Source organism: Chelonoidis abingdonii, chromosome 10 (genome assembly GCF_003597395.2).
Source record: "Chelonoidis abingdonii isolate Lonesome George chromosome 10, CheloAbing_2.0, whole genome shotgun sequence".
NCBI lineage: Eukaryota > Metazoa > Chordata > Testudines > Testudinidae > Chelonoidis > Chelonoidis abingdonii.
The window spans coordinates 28,150,967-28,172,211 of record NC_133778.1 but is presented as its reverse complement, the minus strand read 5'-3'; the positions used below and the strand labels follow the sequence as shown (position 1 = coordinate 28,172,211).

The 21,245-nt window shown below is 40.3% G+C and overlaps 1 protein-coding gene across 2 annotated transcripts in view; it reads right to left on the bottom strand.

Annotated features, from left to right (window-relative positions):
- Positions 1-21,245, bottom strand: part of HIBCH (3-hydroxyisobutyryl-CoA hydrolase) — a 315,629-nt gene that overhangs the window by 219,082 nt on the left and 75,302 nt on the right. Inside the window, exons 12-14 of one of the 2 annotated variants that reach the window (XR_012656634.1) lie at positions 15,729-15,848; positions 14,593-14,626; positions 9,626-9,832 (exon numbers count right to left, since the gene is read on the bottom strand). Coding sequence is in view for 1 of the 2 variants with exons in the window: in XM_032763309.2 (XP_032619200.1) it covers positions 9,717-9,832; positions 14,593-14,626; positions 15,729-15,848 (270 nt within the window). In the remaining variant the exon portion in view is untranslated. Of the gene's footprint in view, positions 1-9,460; positions 9,833-14,592; positions 14,627-15,728; positions 15,849-21,245 lie in introns of those variants that run through there. The other variant, XM_032763309.2, reaches the window with a different exon arrangement.

Sequence of the window (21,245 nt, the reverse complement as noted above, 5' to 3'; positions counted from 1 at the left end):
GCATGAAAGCTGCTCAGCCTATAGCTACTAGGTAGACTAAGCATTTTCAGTTTATCCAGTGCACGTAGATGAGGGAAATGGGTATAAATGTCACTTATATAGACCTATTTAGACCTGTATGGTTTCTTCTTGTGAAACTAGGAGATCAACTTGTCCCTTTTGGTTTGCCTAATAATGAACACGCTCTGTAAGCAGTCTGTTCTGGAGATTCGTAGCTCTTTTCTGAGTTTAGTAAAATTACAAACTTTATGATGGTAAGATTTAAGTTTATAGGCTTAGTGACTAGTCTCTAATTCTAAAATACGTTGCCAACATGTATCTTTCTTTCGAGAAATTCAATTGCCTGACTTATTGTTTAAAATGCCTGAATGGAATGGGCTATAAAAATAATGCCTGCAGGCTGGCCTATGCGGGTCAACCCTGAAGAAACATTTATATGTAATTCTTATTTGAGTAGACGATTCTTCTTGCCTCTTCCTATTTCCATCTGAAAAGTATCTCACCACAGCCCCAGTCCTGTAATCTTATCCACATGAATGAATTCTTGTGCCCAGGCAGACCCTAGTGACTTAGAAACGGGACTCTGGCTGTAAGGATTTTCCTATAAAGATCAAGTGGCAGGACTGGATCCTCTATTTCTTCTGTGCTGTATACGACAAATGAACAGGGCTTTATAAGCCACTGCCATGATTACTTGTGGTTTTCTTTTAAGACTAATTACAGAAAAATGTTGAACTTTGGCTGGCCCTAGTACCTAATCACTGGGATAAGCTGCAGGGACAGCTGGTTTCTATGCTGGGCACTCTTTATTCTCGTTGGCAATTATATCCGTCATGACAATGAGCAAGTTCATGCCAACTGAAATCAGGCAATTGTGTGAGATTCTGCTTTGCCTGTGCAAAGGAAATGGCCTGAGAAATGGTTTCACATCTTAGTAAACATATTGGCATACACTAGAATTCACTGAAGTTCTCCTGAGTCCTGGTATCGGTGCTTTTAAAGCAGACACCCACTAACCAGAGAGGCAATGCTGTAGTGAGAAGCGCATCTCCCCTTCCTCCCTCTTTGACCCCAGCCCACTGTCGAGAGAGGTGCTGGGGTTTCTACCAGAGTGCTCTCCATGAACCTGGCTTGATGCTGTATTAGCTTGTGCCTAGTACAGCACTTCCTCTTTTGAAAGCTGAACAGCCTCCACCATGGGTTTGCATCTATCCAGCTGGTAGCCCTTGAACATTCTCTGTCCCACACTGGGTAATACTGGCATAGGAGGGGTTTGATAGATTCTAGATAGTCAGAAAGAAGAGCAACCCCTTCCTCACTTCCCTATCTCCACCGTTGTCCTGCCTGTTGAGAAGTCTCTGCTACTCTTATACCAGCCTGCTTGGTGCTGCTTCTCTATTTCCCTAAGCTTTTTATTTTACAGTGGCCTTCCTTCCCCAGGAATAGTCCCAGTGATTGCCTCTATGCATAGTTTTCTTGAGCAACAGCAAAGTGACACCGGTATTGTCAGAGTCCCTCCTGTCCACTGGGCTCTGAAGAACAGCAGTGAAAACTAGGGTCTTGTTAGCTTTCCTGAGCAGCAGCAGAACCACTGCAGTTAACTTGTGCTCTTTTCCTGATTCTGTAAATAAATACATCAGTTTGTGCTTGGTAGGCTACCTCTGTAATGGATCAGGGCTGGGAAATCAATATTAAAAAAGAAAAGAAAACAAAACTCTGTAGACACTAGACAGCCTACAATTCACTTCTCACAATTGGCAATTGAACTTTTCAAGGCCCGCTTGATAAGTCCAAAAAAAATTGTATTAACTGTAATAAATGGATCTTACTAACGAAAACAACTATGTATCTCCGTGCTAGTATGTGCAAAATGTTTCTCTTATAACCTGCTATGGTGAATTAAGCTTCCAGTTGTAACACTGTTGTTCAATATTAAGCATGATGTAATTTCTTAAACTGAAATAATACAAAACATTATTTTGACAGATCTCTGTAGATGTGAGGAGGCACAAAAGGGACAGTTTATTCTTTCGAAGTTGCTGGAACTGCTTGCAGTAAGAAATAAAAGCTGTGCATCAATCAAGAAAACTGTTTCAATTGTTCAGAACATGCTGCTAACCTAACCTTTGCAGCTACATTTTTAGACGTACCATGGGATGCATCAAGTCCAAGAACGCTTTTCCAGGCTCAAACACTATCCTGGATGAGAGGAGCAGGGAAGGTGGTGAAGGATGCATGGGGGAGAAATCTTCACTGATTACAGTGAAGCTGGATGAGAGAGGCTCATCAAGTACCATAGTGCTGGATTATGCACACCGGCTTTCTCATGAAATTCTTGATCAGGCTGTGAAACAATGGGCAGTGACTGAAAGCAAATATAGTGACATTCCTTTCATCGAAAGTGATGTGCCCTGAATTCCGAGGATTATCTTCTCAGTAAGCCTCCATCTGTCTGTTAAACCATTCACGTTTGGTGCTATTGCAAATAAATAAATTCAAGCAGAAGCAGCTGTGATTTAAGCGTAATTCCAACTACAGTACTATGTCTGGAAGGTCAGGGGAGCACAAAATGTCCGTTTATTCACGAGCAACTGGACCATAGCAGAATCCATTAATCCAACATCAGTTGTGGTCAACTGTAGGTTGAGTGTGTTCTGTCTGCTTTGTATATGCTGAGTCTGGTCATAATGAATGTCAGGAAAATGGATGTGCAAAACTGCTGCAACTGTAACCACCACCCAATGGTCGCAGTAACATCAACACCAAAGTTCCTTAAGGATAAGGTACAAATTGTCTTTTTTTTTTTTTAATTGTGCTGTATAAAAACTGTTGACAATAGGTTACTTTACAAATATGTAAGCCTTGCATCTGCCTATGATCTTACGTGAGAAATTGCACGTATGATAAAATGCTCTAACGTCTGTTAAATGGGAATCGGGATTATAGACCTATAGCATAATAATTGGAATGGGTTCAGTCAGAAATTTACCTTTGATCTTTTAGGATGACCCGACTAAATGTGTGAACTGTTAATTGATCGTTAAGCCAAGGCAATGTGCTTTGTAAGTGAAAAGTAGCAAACCAACCATATGGATTATGCTGCCATTAAATCTGCCCTTCTTAAACACATCAAAAGGAAACGCACTAAAGGCACTGATAACCTGATTATCCTGATGAACCATTTAACTGATGCCTTGGCCTCTGCAAACTAGGTGAAAAGTATTGACTAATCTCTAAAAGCATAAATTAAGGTTGTTAACACTGATTGCTGTAGCAATCAGTTATGATTACTATACTCAGACCAAAGATACTTAGTTTTTAGCCAGGAAGGTGAGGGAAAATAAATATGCCCCCGAAGCTTCATTTTATTAATCAGTATAACTGTGAATGGCTGAGAACAGCTCATCTAAATATGATGCTGCCTTATACTGAAATACCACTGACAGGATGCCATTTGGGGCAGCAGGCCTTTCTCGTGCTACTGTGAGGGGCCTTCTCTTTTATCTGTTAGTTGATTTGTTAGACTGACTGGATGACGAAGGGCTAAAGCATTAAGGGAACTTTTTTTTTTCTTTTTTAAACTGGTCTAGACCATGTGCCCTTGTTCAACAGGATTTGTAGTCTGGCCCATCCAAGACATAGTTGGGATCTTGTAGGTTAAGCAGGAGGTGCAGTGATGGATTTTGAGGACAGGCATTTGCAATATCCAATGAGGCCAATGAGCATAGTTTTACATTCAAATATTCAGACAATATTCAGCTGCATGCCTTTTAGGAGTTTGGGTTCTTTGCATTTGTTTCCTCCTCCATCAAAATCCATTGTCAGTAATAAAATGCCTAGATAAGGCAGTCAATAAAGTAGGTGCATATTTCCATTCATTCAACAGGCAAATAATGGGTTTGCCATTTAAAAAAAAACAAACAGCTTTCCCAGGCAAGCTAAAGGCATTTGTGAAAATGTATTAACTGATACAAAAAATGATAGTTGGAGTAATGTTTTTGGGAATTAGAATGGTCATCTCTTGCTGCTGCTAAGATTGAGCCACAATCAGTTCATGTAGGAGAGAGAGAGAAAATAGGGATGTTTATGAAGCTGAAGCAAATTGAAAAAGGAGACATAAGATATTTTGGGTTAGTGTATACAGGTAAATGACAATTTACGAGGAGTAAATTTCATAAATGAAGAGTAGTTTCCAATAACGCAGCCCAAGACTGACTTGACATACAGGTCTCGTATTCACACTGAAGTTAATTCCATAGATCTCACTCTGCTGTTATTTAGAATATTTTCCCAAGCCCTTGAAGAAAAGGAAAAACAATTTGGATCCAGTCTCTTGAATACTATCTTCTTCATATCTGTATTTTCAAATGGGCCATTGTGTTAATAGACAAAACCTGTGCTATACCATCACTATAACAATGTCCCTGAAGTTACACTGAGTACAGTACATTCAGTCATGGTCTACAGGTGCCCTCATTAAAAAAGGTGATTCCAAACATGAAGTGAATTAAACAAAAAAATGGAATAATCAGCCAGAAAAAAATGAATCCAGTCTTAATTTACTGTTTGGTTAATCAGTCTAAAAAGGGAATCTCTTCCTATGTAAGAAAGAGAAAAGGTAGGAAAACAAATCTCTCCCTCACCGAACATCAGATCATGTGTGGTATGGTATAGCATGAAAATATAATTTGTCCCACTGCTGACAGTGATTTTTTTTTTAAAATCACTATCAACTGAATTGCATAGACTTTTGCTTGTGTGCATCTGCTACTCAAATGACATTTCCCCATGATTTATTTTTAAAATACACTTAGCTGTAATCTGAAATTAACTGCACTACAGTTTGAGTAGGAGGCTGGGTTTCATATTACACTTCAAATCCAATTCAGGAGGACTAGATGAAGCTTGTGTTGTAGTAAAAGCTTATTCCTATGTCAAAAGAAACTTCTTAACACCATTATTTGCATATTAAGCATTGGTTATGAAATGCCAAGAAATGAGCTACATTAGATGTTAAACTTAATTCCAATTGCAGCACTGTTCCCTTTTTTGCAGAGATGTTGGCAATAAAGTGTCAGTTTAACAAAGTTTGGGAAAAGGCTGCCTATACCGATCTGTAGTTAAGAACGTTTTCATTTCCTGCTCAAGTAGCTGCACTTTTTGGTACTAAAATGCTCTAGTTAATGATGCCCTCATTTACAAATTAGTATATGTTTGTTAGTTATTTCTTTTCTTCCAGTGGCCCCCTGCTGCTCTCTGCGTGCAGACAAGGGGGAAGGAGATTACTTTCATGCTTCTTTCTAGGAGCCTGACTGCTCGCTATAAGGCACAGGGAGAGAGTTCTAGGCACTTGAATGCTCAGCTGTTTTACTGGGCTTCTTAGTCAATAAGCTGATCTATAAAAGCACATCAATTATGTTTACACCCATAATTGGAAAGGCCAAATGGCTTAAGGAGTGAGGTGATGGAAGGAGTAGCTCTCTTGGGCTATTCTGACTCCACCCAGTTGGGTCCACCTGATTCTTGGTGACTGTGAACAGACTTCAGTGAGAAAGGAGTTTTTTTGTTTTTAAAGGCTGGGAGATGAGGCACTAGTAGGCACAACAGATAAATTCATGGAGGTTAAGTCCATTAATGGATATTGGCCAGGATGGGAAGGAAGGGTGGCCCCAGCCTCTGTTTATTAGAGGGTAGAGATGGATGGCAGGAGAGAGATCACTAGAGCAAGTTGACAATGCACTCCCACTGTTGAAGTCACTGCTAAAAGGGAGCAGGGAAAGAGGAAGGAAGGCTGGGTAAGAGGAACAGACTGCCTCCTTCCTTTTCAGTATTGGCTGGTCTGGCACTTCCCAGCGCTGGGATGGTAGATACACAGCTTGAAAGCCGCTTCTCTGCCAGGAGCGTGGTTTGGTTTTGTTTATTGCTGAACTGCACCTTTCCCTGCACAAGACACCTGGGCATTAGACTTGTAGCTGAATCACATCACCCACAGCCATCCATCAGAAAGCATGTTAAATGCACAAGAATCAAAGGAGAAAATTACCCCGCTGAAGGTAAACAGTGTATGAGACAGTGCTAACAGAATACTTAAGTTTACTGATGCTATGAACTACGCTCTACCTACAAATACCACCTACAATAGGCCCTCTACTAAAATTGTCTCCGACTGCTAATCCTTTCCATATCGGAATCTCCTACCTGTGACTTCCAAACCTGTTCTCCTCCCCTACAATTCACAGCGCTCTCAAACAACCCAGAGTGCTACTTTAGCCGTGTTTGACAGGAACAACACTTTCTAAGACATCAGCACTTCAGGCAAGCACAGAGCAGATGAAAAAGAGGCCCAGGAGCATTAGGGGCAGCCATGTACATAGCTGCATAGCAGGAAAACAATTTGACTTTTTAGCCATTTAAGTTTTGTAGGACACTGACTTTTGCAAATGATGCCTGTATCCTTAAGACCATAGGACAGTATTCTAAAGTCACCTCCCAGAACTTTGCAGTATTTTTGGTAAGGATATTGCTACTGTCCTTTACGATAAAGATAAAGGCCTTTACCTAAGTATCTTAAATGAAATTACACAATACCCACTCAATATTAGTTTGGTTTTAATGGTAGCATAATTTTGATGATCGAGATGCAACAGTGGCTCTACAACAAAAGTTGCAACTAGTTTTTGCCTTTGAGATTGTATATTGAAGGACTCGCATGACAGGCACATGTTTTGGAAAAACATTTTAAGGATTCTTTTTCATTAGTTATACTATACGTTCTACAATGTCCCTGTGACTGCCCACAAAACAGTGACAATTGTATCTGCTAATGCATGGTATCTGCCTTTTGGTTCAATAACTACAGCACAACTTTGTAAAACTGACATTTCAGCAGCATGACAGAGCTGGATCCAAACTCTAGTATGACCATATATTTTTACAATATTTTTGTGAAAACATTTCTTAACTGAATAAAATTAAGTTGTAATTAATTGCTTGTAAGGTTTTTATTTGATTAAAATACACATTACATCCTGTTCTGAGTATATTAATTTTTACATATAAAATCTTGCAATGCCAGCAGTGTGCTCTGTACTTTGCAACCAGAGAAGGCATGATTCCTGCCTCAAGGAGCTCAAAATCTTGGCCTCGTTTATTAAACATATAATAGATGACTATTCCATTATTCGTGTACAAAAACAATTTTGCTGAATTGTTACTTCCGAGCGTATAATCATTTAAAGTTTTGGTTCTTTTTTTTTTTTTTGAAAATTTTACCATTAATAACAAAATGTACCTCATTACTCGAACTGGCAGCTGGACTGAAATTTTACCATTGCACTTTAAAGGCGAGGCCACTGAGTAGAGGAGCTGTTAGTGAATAGTCAAGACACCAGTGCTTTCCTGTTTCTGTCCCTTAATTATTTGCACCAAGAGATTACAGGTCAACTAGCTGCCTAAATTACGTAGCCTGTAGGGCTAATTGCTGCACACCTTTGAGCACTTTGTAAACAATTCTTTGGTCGCTTTGTCCTTCTATTTTATTTTGGCACATTTGTTTGAATAAAAGCTCTTCCCCTTTCAGCTCATTTTCTTCAGAGAAGTCAAAAACTTACATTTGCGATGACCTTGTCTGTTGCCATAGAAATAACTGGGAAAAGAGTTGCTGAAGTTTAACCTGTCAAAGTAACTATAAAAAGCACAGTCTCCATTTTGAACAAAGAGAACATAGATCAGTGGCCATGTATGACATACAGAATTGTGGAAATGCTAATTGTACATAAGGATATAATTACATCCATTGGCTCTGGTTACATTGTGGAACTTCAGGGCATCATTAACATCAGCAGAAGCCTGAGATGGAATAGCAGCTTTAATGCACATTTGAGGAGGGCTTTTTATTATATGATTTTAAAAAAAGTTTCCTGGTCCTTTTTCCTCCTTCCTTCTCCTCTGCTCCTATTTTCTATTATCAAGTTAAAATAGTTGAGCTAGCTGCAGCTTTTAGCAGGACTGACAGGGGCTTTCTAATCAAGCTCTAAAATCTGGGAAACTTAATAAACTCCGGTTTTTCTTTTTATTAAGAAAGTGAAAATTACACACTAGCTGTGGAGCATGAATGTTGCAGCCAGACAGCAGTTTTCAGTCATTTTAAATAATGTTTTGGTTAGAGTCTTTCCAATTTTTATCTTCAGCTTTTTTTCAGCTACTCTTGTTGACAACAAGTGCACTAACCACTGGGCCTGGCAGCAGACTTGGTTTTCCTACCACTTAGTTTACATTATATCATTTCCTTTGCATCCAGCCCCAGGAACTGGGCTAAGCAGGGAGAACTCAGTAGAACCTGTATGTGGAACAGGAGCAGAGCCACTCTGCAGCTGATACTTCAGTCTAAGGACTGGAGTAGGCTTCTAAGCCTACCCATACACTCCCCAAATCCGCTAGTTGAGGGAATGGACTAGGTCAATGGTTTTCAACCTGTGGTCCATGACCCCTGGGGGCTGTAGACTATGCCTAAGGGGTCCACACCTCCGTTTGAAACTTAAGTGTCAGCAAATGATAGGTTGAAAACCACTGGACTTGTGGATCCTTGTAGCAATGTATTCTCTAGTCCCTCTGCTCACATAATCTAAGCATACACCATTTAGGAGTGTGCACCCCTTCCATAGCCTCCATAAATCCTGCCCTTGTCCCCATGCATTAGATCTTCCTTGTTAGGCTGCATGTGGCCCTTATACACCTGTGATATAGAGACAGAATTATCACTTATTGGTCAGTACAGCTAAATTGCAATCATGCACTGTCAAGTTCATCCATGCATGACTGAAGTTAACAGAGCTGCAGCTGCTGACACAGTGAATTTAGCCTTCAATGTTCACCACACTTTGAGGTAATTATTCCACCACTGAATTCAACTGTCATCACAAAACCAGGGAAAGTTCACTAGCGATTTATCAAGTCAAGGTAAATGCCTTGTTATGCAGGGTATCTTTATAGAGATTAAACAGTAAAAATAACCTAAGTGTGGTAAATGGCAATCGTATTAAAAATACCATTAAAAGTGATCAGCTCTGTAAAATATTATTCATACAATAGGCTGGCTGACAGTTCCAGTTTTACAGATGAATTTCCATTCCAGACAATGAACCTGTATCAAACACTAGGTCATAATACTGACCTGAGACTAACTCAGTAGCATAGCAACTTCTGTTTACTTTGGTATTACTGAAAATACTACCCACTACCAAGCACACTCACATACATGGCATTTTCATCTGTAGCTCTGAGTGCTTTATGAAGTTAAACATTTTTAAATATACTTTATAAAGGAGAAACTGAAGCACTGAACCGATTTAGTGGATCAATGGTAGACCCTAGACTACCCAGATCTCCCGCCGCCCAGTCCCTTACACTATTCACTCACCCAGGCTGCCTCCTCAGCATTGCCCCACTAGACTAACAGATGTCACCAAAAATCAAATGTTCTTTATTACATAATAGCAATTAGTAAAAAGCTTTTTCTTGAAGTAATTTATTCCCCTGATTCAGTTTTCTCCTTATGGTACTACAGACACAGTAAAAACTACAGACTATGCATCTCAAGTAGATTAGACCCAAGAGTGTTCCACACCTCCGTCATCAAAAGTCTCTGCATCAGTATTCATTTTTGTATCCTAAAATTATACAGATGAATACACCCTTGATAGTCTTGTACATCCTCATTATAATTTGAGATCGCTGTTTCCCAATGACTTAAAGCAGTTGTCCACAAATTCATCTGTTACTTCTTCTAAGGTAGCTGGCTTCCATTTTGGGACTTGGTCTTTGTCAATCAGTACTATCAGGTAAAGCAGAAAGAGGTGAAGTTATTAGTGGATTTTCTCAATCAAAAGGGCTTCAGATCACATCAAGAGTAGGTTATACAGTTGCTCTATTTAGTATATATTAGGAGTAAAATCAATATGCAGTACAGTGTATTTGGCTTAAATAACAGCTTAACTTTTTAACCTTTTATGAATGTTCACTAAACAGAGTCACACCCTTGAGTTGGATGACACTGGGACTATTTTATTGCTCCAGAAATCCCCATATCAACCCAGTCCAATATAGCATTCAAACCACGATGATCGATACTATTATCATGCAAGTCTCCAACCATTCATTTACTGTAGACCTGCTGTGCAATCCGACCATATATAGCCCACCTCCTGGAGGCTGGATGGAATTATAGGGCTCTATGTAGGATGCTTCTGTTAAAAAAGAATTATTAAATCCTCATGCAGAATCTCACTCTTGAAGACTAGAAGGTAGATGCTTAGATTCCTACGAGAATGTCATATAAACTAATATAATAATAATGGGGAAAACAATATGGCAGGATATCCTCATAGGAAAATCAATAGTAAAGTTATATAGCTATTAATAGAGAGATATAGAAGACATATAATTTCTCTGAAGAATTACCATTGCAATATGTATATTCTGCACAATACTAGAAATATTCCCAATGCTGTATATAAAAATCAGTAATGAATGGGCTATACGCAAAAATATAACACAAGAAAACATGATGCAGAGATCCATTCCCAATGGACCAGGAGAAGAAATTGATCTTAGTTAGGAAAAAAGAGAAGGCAAAATTAATAAATTTAAATTCCATGTGGAGTTGGAGATGAGCTAATCAGAGGCTAATTACTGTTACTGACATGTTAGTAGAAGAGACTTCCAAATAACCAGAAAAAGACTGCCCCCAGCAGGAAGAATCAACAAACAATATCATATGGTGTAAAAAAAATCTGAATGGAATTTCAAGAAGGTCTTTGATTCCTCTGTATATAATTTCAGTGAACTCTTAAAGGTCTGATTATGTAGCTCAATGATTTGACTAAATACGTTATTGAAAAATAAAAGCCCTCTACATTTAAATTTAAAAAATGTATTCACATGAAAAGAAAAGATGTTTTTCAGTTTTACTCTGATCATATTAACTTGGGCTTTCTTATTTTAAGCACCGGTCATGAACTCATTAGATAATGGGCAGAAAGCCTTTTAACCTTGTTGCTCAAATGTCAATATTATGGCTACAGAAATTTTAATTTGCAAAGAAGGTAATCTACTGTACGGCTCTGAATGAAACAGCTATGCTGCTGCTTCTAGGAGACAAAAACAAATCAATCATTCTGCTGTTAAAATTCAAAGCGTGTGCTGGTTCAGTTTTCAACTCCTGAAACATGGTGGCTGCCCCTAGAACATTCAAGCCAGACTCTCAACAACCTGTTCTGTGCGTTGCACAGAAAACTTCCTGTCCTTTACACCACTGTGCAGGCAAACTATTCTTCTTATTTACACATATGGCCTGTGTTACATTGGAGCTCAAACTACATAATCATAATGGTCCTGCCTGACCTCAATCCAAGAAGTCTCAGGACATGTAGTTTAACAAGTCTTATACACCTTGAGCGGTTAGGCACTTATTTACTGAAGAGGGGAGGGCTAGTGCCACCCCCAGAGGCCCTAGATCTGCTGCTGTAGCAAAAATATTCACTCTTTTGTCCTTTATGAGGCAGGTTAACTTAGACCCGAAAAGAGCGCGGTAGGCTCAGTGGCCACACTTAACAGGGCTGGAATTTTAACAGGGTTACTATGGACATCTTCAACCACAGCTGAAACCAAATGTGACTTGGGCAGCTAGGGAGTTAGGGTTGCAGAACTCATTTCCCTACAGCCTTTGCGCTTGGAGATAATGGAGGCTATGTGCACAAGATAGGTTTCATCCAGTAAACAGGAGACAACAACTAGCAGGAAGCTCCTTTTCTTATGCTTAAAACTAGCACTTTCATTTTCAGGCTAGTTTCAAAACCCTGAGGACTGCCTGACATATCACAGCTGACCCTGTTCACCCTAAACATACTTTTTTCTTCCCTTGCTTGTTGCTGCAGCTGATTGCCAGTTAGCAGCGTTGTTTCATAGGCCAGATTTCTGAAAGATTTTTGACCCCAGGACATTGCCTTTCTAAATCTTTATCCAAGTAGCCACAGTTTGCTTTCCTCAATGGAAACCAAACATTCCATAATCACAGATTCTGGGTTGTTAAAATGTTCTCAAATAGTATCAATTAAAATGACTCAAGAAACAAAGTTTTATCTGGCTTGATATTGGGGTTGGGGGAAGAAGTGTTGTCAAACAGAGGAACAGATGAGAAAGTTGGGAGATTTCCACGGCTAATTAAAGGCAAGTTCATTACTTGTTATTAAGTTAACATTGTTTTAACATGAACTCCACTTTTAATACAAGTAAATATCTAACCTCCAAAGAACAAGTTCTCTAGACTTTTATGCATTTGATTACAGACAGCTGTTATGAGGTGATTAGCATCTGAAACTCACATTGGCTTTAATGGGATTTGCACATCCGCTCCCACTTACTGGGAGAAGTGCTCAGCATTTCTCAGGGACAAGCCCTATGTGAGAAGAATGTCTGTTCTCCAGGATGGACAGCAGCAGCACTACAACCATTTGCAGTGGTGAAACCAGTAACAGCCAGACCTAAACATTGCACTGAAAATGCCACACATACATTTCTGCCTAGCTACCTGTACTATTGCAACTAATCACACGTGCCACTCAAAACCTTCCAATTTTTTTTTCATATAGGGCAAAGCTTTGTTATCTATGATACTCCTCTGTGGTAACTTGGCAAATGCTGTCTTTTAATGGCAACCACTTAAGTATATTGTTCTAATTTTTAAACCCACATATTATTCAAGTAGGGCTTGATCCTGTGAGGTGCTGAGCATCTTCATGGGCGTTGAGTGTGCTCAGCACCTTGAAAGATCAAGATGTTAATGGTGTGTGTGTGTGTGTGTGTGTGTGTGTGTGTGTGTGTGTGTGTGTGTGAAAAAAATAAAATATTACAGTTCATCTTTAAGGGCCAGTTTCTGCCACCCTTTCTTACATTAAATAAGCACCTTATCTGACAAGTGGTCTTAGTGATTTCAGGGAGAGTATTCACAGGATAAGGTACTACTTAGTGTGAATAGGGGGCAGCTTGGGGTAAAAAAATGATTCAAGAGCAACTGATAAAATTGTCAATTATATATTGCACAATGAAATTTGAATATTTTCTGTTACCTGTAGGCCTATTCTAATCATCATGTAATCATGCTATAAAACATACACAAGAAAGAGATACTATGCAGCAAATGGAAGTTTCCCAGCTGTTGCCCCTTGATGCTTGTTTCTCAATCAGCAGTCTGTGTGGTTATCTTGAACAGTGTGACAAGTAATCTGTCTCTGTCCTCTGCCCAGTTCCCAGATGATTTTAATGACCTTGTGCATTAAAAATGACGATCATGTCTGCTGCTTGACTCTCTCTCGGCCTCTCAGCAAGGACTGCCATTTTCCAGAGAGGTATATCTCGGTGATTGTGCATATCTTCCCGAAGATTTAGAACATATTATAGGAACAGCATCTTTTCAATTGTAAATGTTTCCTTCTCTTGTTAGCTAGCACAATGAAGCCATACTTGTCTTTGATAGATACGTAAGATGCCTGAGGTTCCTTTATTAACAATTAACTTTTAACACCATTCATCCACAGAGCTTAAATTGCTTTACAAAGGTAGATAAGAATTATTAGAGAAAAGGAGATAATATTTAAATTAATTAAATTTTGAATTAAAATCTCATCTGGGTCCCTCAGTCTTAACTAGATCTGCTGTCTTACACTGTAATCTCCTTAGGAAACCATCTCCATCGATGTCTCATGCTGTGCTACATGCATCAGTTCTTTAATAACCACCGAGTCCCATTTTACAGATGGGGAAACTGAGACACAAAGACTGAGAGGCTTGCACAAGGTCACATAGTGACTCAATGGTAGAACTGAGGAGAGAACCTTAGTCTGACTCCCAGATCAATCCAATAGACAAAAGCCCCGCTATTTGTTGCCGCTTCCTTTCCTGCCTATGTAATACTGAGAAATGATTAAAAAAAATTCAAAAGTTTATGTACCCAAGAATGTTTTCTATGGTAAGATTTATGTAATGATAACATATTATATTTGCCAAAAATAGTTCCTGTGCTAATGAGTGTACTTCCACCCTGAAACAACCAATGTATCTGTTGCTAATTTTACCTTTTGATTTTGTAAATGGTCTGACTGCCTAGCACTCTGGCTGACACCAGAACCGAACTGAATGCATGAGTGATGGTAGATAATGCTTCACATCCTCATTGCTCATTATTGCCCACCTTGGATATATCTTGTTCCTTTCAGATGCCCTGGTGCAAATGTTTTCTTGGTGCTGTGCTAGCAGTTAATGGTGCAAGGGGAACACGTGTATAAAACACTAAAAATACTTTACATTAACAAGAAAGCCTTATTCTATCATGTTACAGAATGACAACAGGCCAGCGGGCAATCTGTGGATGCATGGAGGGAATACAATAAGCAGGATAAATTAATGTACTGACCATATGCTCTAAGATGATGGTACTGGATATTACTGTCAAACAAACTGCTGCACTTTTATGAGCAATAAAGCAATGTGTTTTACCCACTATTAACTTGAAGTGATCTTTCTGGTGTGCATCCTTACCTGCTCGAACACCTTCATAGAAGTCATGGCCATTCTGAAAGACAAACAACCATGTAAAACAATACATTCCATTTCACCCCCCTTTCACTGGGGGCTCCTTGCTTCTGCATCAAGTCCACGTTACCCAAGCCTCTACCCAACTCCACTTTCACTGCTCTCATCTTGTTCTCTTACTCTTATTACACTCCTGTGGATGTTCTCCCCTAACTGCTCCCTCGTCTCTTCCCTCAGTTCTGGCTTTTGCACCTTCTTTTATGCTACAACCTGTGTTTGGAACAACCTTCTGAGACCATCCAAGTGCACTCCTCCCATCCAAAATCTTCCTACACTGATCCAGCTTACTAACATAGCTCCAAACCTCCTATCATTTGAACTGCTGTCCTGTGCACTGTGGTTGACTGAGTTATGGTCATATCATCCTTCCATGACACATCTCATTGACATTGTATGGGAGTTCCACACAATGAGGTTTACAGGATTGGTCTTTAGACTGTTAACTCCTCAAGGCAGAGCCCTTGTCTTCATTTGTTTTGTGATGTACTGTGTATGCTTATCACACTTTTCAGTTAAATAATCATGTTCTATCAAATCCTGATTGCGTTTTATTAGAAATGGAGTGACAATACTCATTTGAGGAAAGGAGTAACAATATTTTCAGTATGAATGAGGCATGCCACACATTTCCAAGGTCTATCTTAAACAAAACTATCAATTCAAAAATAATATTTGTATATGTCATTTAATATTTTATATGACAAAAGGTGACTAAATTAACAGAGCAGGCTTCCTGTCAGGAATCTTACAGGGTTTCATTCAGACAACTATGCTGCTGCACCAGAACTACTTCACCAAGCTAAGTACTGTACACTACTTATTATTTAATTCTCCATACTGTAGCTTCACCATACTTTTCTCAGTAAACCTCCTATAGCCTTGTTTTGCTGGCTACCTTTCCTTCCAGTTGCACAAGCAGGCATACAAATGGAAACTGTCATTTTGAACAAAGACACCACTAAGATACTGACAGTGATATATTTGTCAGCTATATTTGTTGGTATAATTAGTATGGAATTGCAAAAGTGGGCAACCAGCTCATGATGTCTGGAAGGGGCAAAAGTTTTCTACTTTTTTCTTACCATGCATGCCTGGCTCAGTCGATATTCCATAATTAGTACATCTTGCAAGTTCATGGAAGCTCCTTCTCGAAGCTGTCTCAAAGTCATTTTTAAGGACGTAGGTGACATTTTATTAAGTGTCTGTGAAGACATTAAACTTCATTTTTTTCGGTCTTAGATTTTTGGTTAAATGGTTTTCAAAAATGAAGACAAATGGTTATTTTACTACAGGTATAATGATACAAAACAATATTTGGCAATACTCTAGCACTTCCATCCTCCCTAAGCTTATCTGCCCTCTCCACCTCTATGTAACTCATACAAACCCACCTCTGCCATGCTGCTATACAAAATCATGTTAATTTGCCCAAAAAATCTGTTATTCCCCCTTCCCTAACCTTTTATCTATGGCACATAAAAATAGCACTGAAATACCATTGATTTCTAGCAGGCTTCCAAGTGGCCTCAAAATTGCCCCTGCTGTTCCTTAATCTTTTATTTTTCTCTTGTGCATTGTTTCTCAGTACTACAGCCCTCTTTTCATGGAGAACGGAAGTCTATCCCGTGAAGACAGGGCTCGGGAACTAAACTGGCTACCCACTCCACACAGGGACCAATGTGCCCAGGCAGACCCTCACGGGATCCTGAGTTCTATGCAGGGACACATTCCACCCCCAAGGAGTAGTTTGCAGGACTGGGGCTCAAATGTAGACTGATTTGATTTGTCAGTGGACTTCTTGATTAATACTAGGGTACATGAGAGCAGAATTTGGCCTTTTATATATCAGTTCAGTAGGAACTATTACACATTTAAGAATTACAGGCACAAGTTACAAAAAATTTTAAAACGCTGATCATTATCTGCATCATCTGCAGCTAAAAAGATCTTGTAGGTAAGCTATGGATACAGTATTCACATTTCGTTTAGTGCAATGTTCAGAACAGTATAGGAATATGTGAGTTGGCCCAATTTCAATTTAAAAAAATGCATTTCTCCTTATACTTATTTGCAAAGACCAGATAATTGGTATGCGCTCCTTCCACTAAAAAAAAAAATGATAGTGTCTTTTTAATTTAAATAAATAAACAAACAATTGCCAGAAGCCTATCACTCATGAGTAACTTTCAATTAAAAACAGACCAGGTGCCAGATGAATGAAAAAACATAGTTAAGGAATTAGAACTGAGCTCCAAAAATTTTCTTGGGGAAAGGAATGTAAACAGGGGTTCTATTTTTTTAATTATGACAAGTAGGTGATTAATAAAAACATAAGAACGGCCATTCTGGGTCAGACCAAAGGTCCATCTAACCCAGTATCCTGTCTTCCAACAATGGGCAGTGCCACGTGCCCCAGAGGGAGTGAAAAGAACAGGTAATCATCAAGTGATCCATATTCTGTTGCCCGTTCCCAGCTTCTGGCAAAGAGAGGCTAGCGACATCATCCCTGCTCATCCTGGCTAATAGCCATTGATGGACCTATCCTCCATGAATTTCTCTAGCTCTTTTTTGAACTCTGTTATAGTCTTGGCCTTCACAACATATTCTGGCAAAGAGTTTGACAGCTTGACTGTATTTTTTAAAATCTTAAAACTTAAGGATTTTATGTAAGCATGAATAAATGAGCTACACCATTCATACCACAATAATATGCTCTGATTTACAACAGATTGTTTATTATAACAATGGGAAGTGGCAGATGGTAAGATTTACCTATTCATATTATCAGAGAGGATATTAAGCTTTTAACCCACAAACTGAAATAGCAGATTTGCAGTCATTAACGCTAAGAAATTTTCTGCTCCTCGCTGCTCTGATTTCTCCTTCTCTCTCCCTCCAGATGACAGCTCCTAGAGCATAATAACCTTGTTTTGTCTGTTTACTTATGTCTACTAACTCAACTGATGTGGAAGGTAGATCCTAGTAACTAGTGATTCAAGTTTTATCACAGTTGTGCATGTATCCATCCGCTGTTTGAAAGTCGAGCTCGGGGAAATGGTTTGGAAAAAAATACATCCTGGCTTGATCTGGTAACTTCCATAATTCCATTAATTATCACAGATCCGTAGCTGCTTTTTTGTACTTTAGCTCCTCTACCTCCCTCCCTCCCCCACCCCGACTGCAATTTGCTGCTCTTCAGATCTGTTCAGTGATTCCTAATAAAGCTGCCTTAATTTCCCTTTTTTCCCTATTTCCTTTTCTCTTCCTGGCCTCCTTTCCACATAGAGCGCTTTACCCCTTTGCTCAGTGGCAAACTCTTGTGTGATCTGGAAATCTTTGCTGGGACCAGACCAGATGTTATATTCAAAATTCTGGGCACCTACGAGCTTCCCTGGGTGAAATATGCACAGTGCATTGTGGGGCACCACTGATCAAGGGAAGCACTGAAGCAGAAAAGATTTGAAAATAGCAGTTTGCTAAGCTAATGCACACAGAGGCTGCCAAAGAGGTTGGAGGTGGAGGGAGCATTGGTATAAATCGTGTGGCAAATAGAGGAAAGGGAAAGAAAAAGAAGCACAAAAGGTGGATGTAATGCAGAAAAAATGAGTCACCAATGTATCTATAAGTGAACTGATCATATAAGAGGAAGATCAGATCTGAGAAACAAGATCGGAGAGAAACAGATTGCATTAGGAGGGAGAAATATGGGATGCTGATAAGATCTTATGAAGGGCGTTGCCACCGATTCCATTTTTCATGGGATCATCTTTATTTCAGTGTAGCGGTCCTCCATACTGCAAGTTGGATTTGCAACACCATTCATCGTCAGAACTTTATCATCGTACGGTGAGGAAAGTCAGTGTAAGGAATGGAGTCCTCCCAGAAATAACAGCTGCAATAGCAGAATTGCTCCCGTTCAGTCACAAAATATAGGTTGCTAAGAAAGTTTCTCATATACACCATAGCATCCAGTTTCAGGTTTTCCAGGAAGAAGAGGGTTGTTTGTTTGAGATGGGCGACAGAAGTAACCCTTTCCCCTCAACCGTAAGGGAGAAAGAAACAAAAGGGTTAGTTAGAGAGATGAAGAGTTAATCATGTCCTGCAGGGGAAATTGGGACTGAAAAACCTTACTATATAAAGAGAAAGAGGCGACAAAGCTGGGATCTACAAAGGAACTTAGGCATTGCCACACTGAGTATCACAGTGCCTAACAGGATAGTCACAGGAATAACAGTGAAATCCACAAGGCCAAATTAGGTGCTTAGGCTCCCTAGACAATGAATGGGGAGAGACGGGCACCCTAGAATGCAATCCACAAAGCCAGCACACTAGGTGAGGCTCTGCCTATGCTAGCAAACGAAAGAGTGTGTGCTCAGCCCTGCCCCGATCTCAGAGAGCTGCTGAAGTCCAGGCTGCAGGGAGGTGCCTATGTCATCTTACAGATCCACAAATGGGAACCTGCTGCCTGGAGTCAGGCACCTAAGTTGTGTTTGAGCAAGAGAGTTAGGTGTCCCTGCCAGCAGGTATATGGGATCTTGGGGAGCAATTACCACACAGGTGGGGTGCAAAATAAACTTTATTAAGAAAATGCAAAAAACAGGGAAAATTCAATAGTGAGGGGTATGGGGTTTGTTAAGGTAGACAATTGGGGAGGGGTTTCTTTTAGCAAATAGTATAGGGGATAGGGGTTTCAAGTAAGTCTGGGGTCTACAAGGTAATCAGTGGGCGGGCATACATAAGTACGATACAGTGGGGAACATTTAACCATGAACAGTTGAGGATGGAAAGAGGATAAATACAAGAGAGGAGTAGAGTATGAGCAGAGGGAAGGGACTAAGAGAAGTGAGGTGTGGAAGGATGGCGGTGAGAAGAAGCAGAAGCTAGGTTTGTTAGGCATAGGATAGAGCGAATATACGGGCTAGACAACTACAGGAAGACGAAGAGACGAGCCAAGGCAAGCTTGACAGGTTTCTTAAACAAACGCAGAGTACGCAAGGTAGGGAGATGGTGCAAAAAATGTGGTAAAAAAAACTTAATCAGGCCAGAACCACTGAGAGGCAGGCAGTGTAGCTGAGACAACATGTGTCACAGTGGTGTTATAAACAAGTCAGAAAGAGAAACTTGTAAAATGTGAGGTGTGATTAGAGGGGGAGGAAGCCGGGGGTAACCTATATGAGGAAATGTTTTTTGTGCTATGAAACTCAAGTAGAATACAATAAACCGTATTGTGCAGTGGGTTGTTGGGGTGTGGAGCTGCAGGAAGAAGGTAGCGTCGAGGGGAGGGCGAGCATGAAGCGAGACTTGTAAACGCACAAAGAGAGCGGAAACACAGGGATTAACAAAGAGAGGCAAAGAGAGATGCATAGTCATAGACCTAACTGTAACCACGCTAGAAGACTACAACGCATGAGAGCCATAGAGGAGAAATAAGCAAGGAGTAGAGCTATGAGACGATACGAGGTGGGAGCAAGAAGGAGCAGCGAAGTTTAGCTTGAAGACCTAAAGTTATGACCAGGAGACACAATACAAAAACACTGCTCTCAGTAAACCGAAACCTTCACACACACAGGGTCTATGGCAAAATTGAAAAGTTACAAAGACGTTGGCCTAAGGGCATCAATGCTTGAGGTTTTAAAAACAGTCAGAGGGAGCAGCAGGGAGATTATCAATTATTCACTGAGACAGAATGAGGGCAGGCAGGCCTGCAGGTTTTTAAGTATACAAGTTGCCAGAGTTGACTGATGGGGCGGGTTGTCTCGGGTGTTCCAGGCTCAGACGCGGTCTGGTTAGAGGGCTCGGTGAACGGGTCCGGGGTCCTAGCACGTAAGGCAAGACGTGTATACTCTTTCATCTACATACTCAGAACAATTTATCGGTTCCCAGTTGTAGCAAATCTATTCTAAGACCTAACTTAACCAAGCGACTACACAATTAGCAATACAGAACACAGAGCAAAGGAATGCAAGGACATTTTTTGTAACACCTAACTTACAGAGCACGATACAAACATATTCTCTACCAGCTCTAGCCTAACCTACTTAACCCACCAGGACAGCTCCATGCAAATGAAAATTACACACTTATATTCTAGACACAATCATATTTGCGATTAATGTGAATTCGTTTCTCGTAGATTAGACATACAATTCTTGTTCTCCTACTACTCTTAGCTCTTCCTATTTTTCCTTTAGTTGCAGGTCGCCTTACCGCCTTTTTCTCTCTCTTCGGCACTCCTTCACGGTTCCTACCCCGACTCCTGTCCGCATGGGCATGCACTTGACCGACTACGTCCCCCTTGTCCTTAGCTATCTGTTACTTTTTTTTCTGTTGTTTTATCCTTCGACGTCCTCGGGGTCCTACCGCCGCTCGGTATAGCGGCTCTGGTTAGGGATTGGGGACCCAAGTCAGTATCTCTCCACATGGCCGGCCCTCCCGAACCCAGGGATTGGAACAACCAGACCACGTGGACGTCTCATCTGGGGGGACTCCTGGGCCACCACTACCATGAAGCCATAACCCAGGCGGTGATCCCAAGGTTCTATGCGCACCACCTTCGCTAGCCAGGAGGCGATTCACACAAGAGCCGCAGCGTCGGGTAC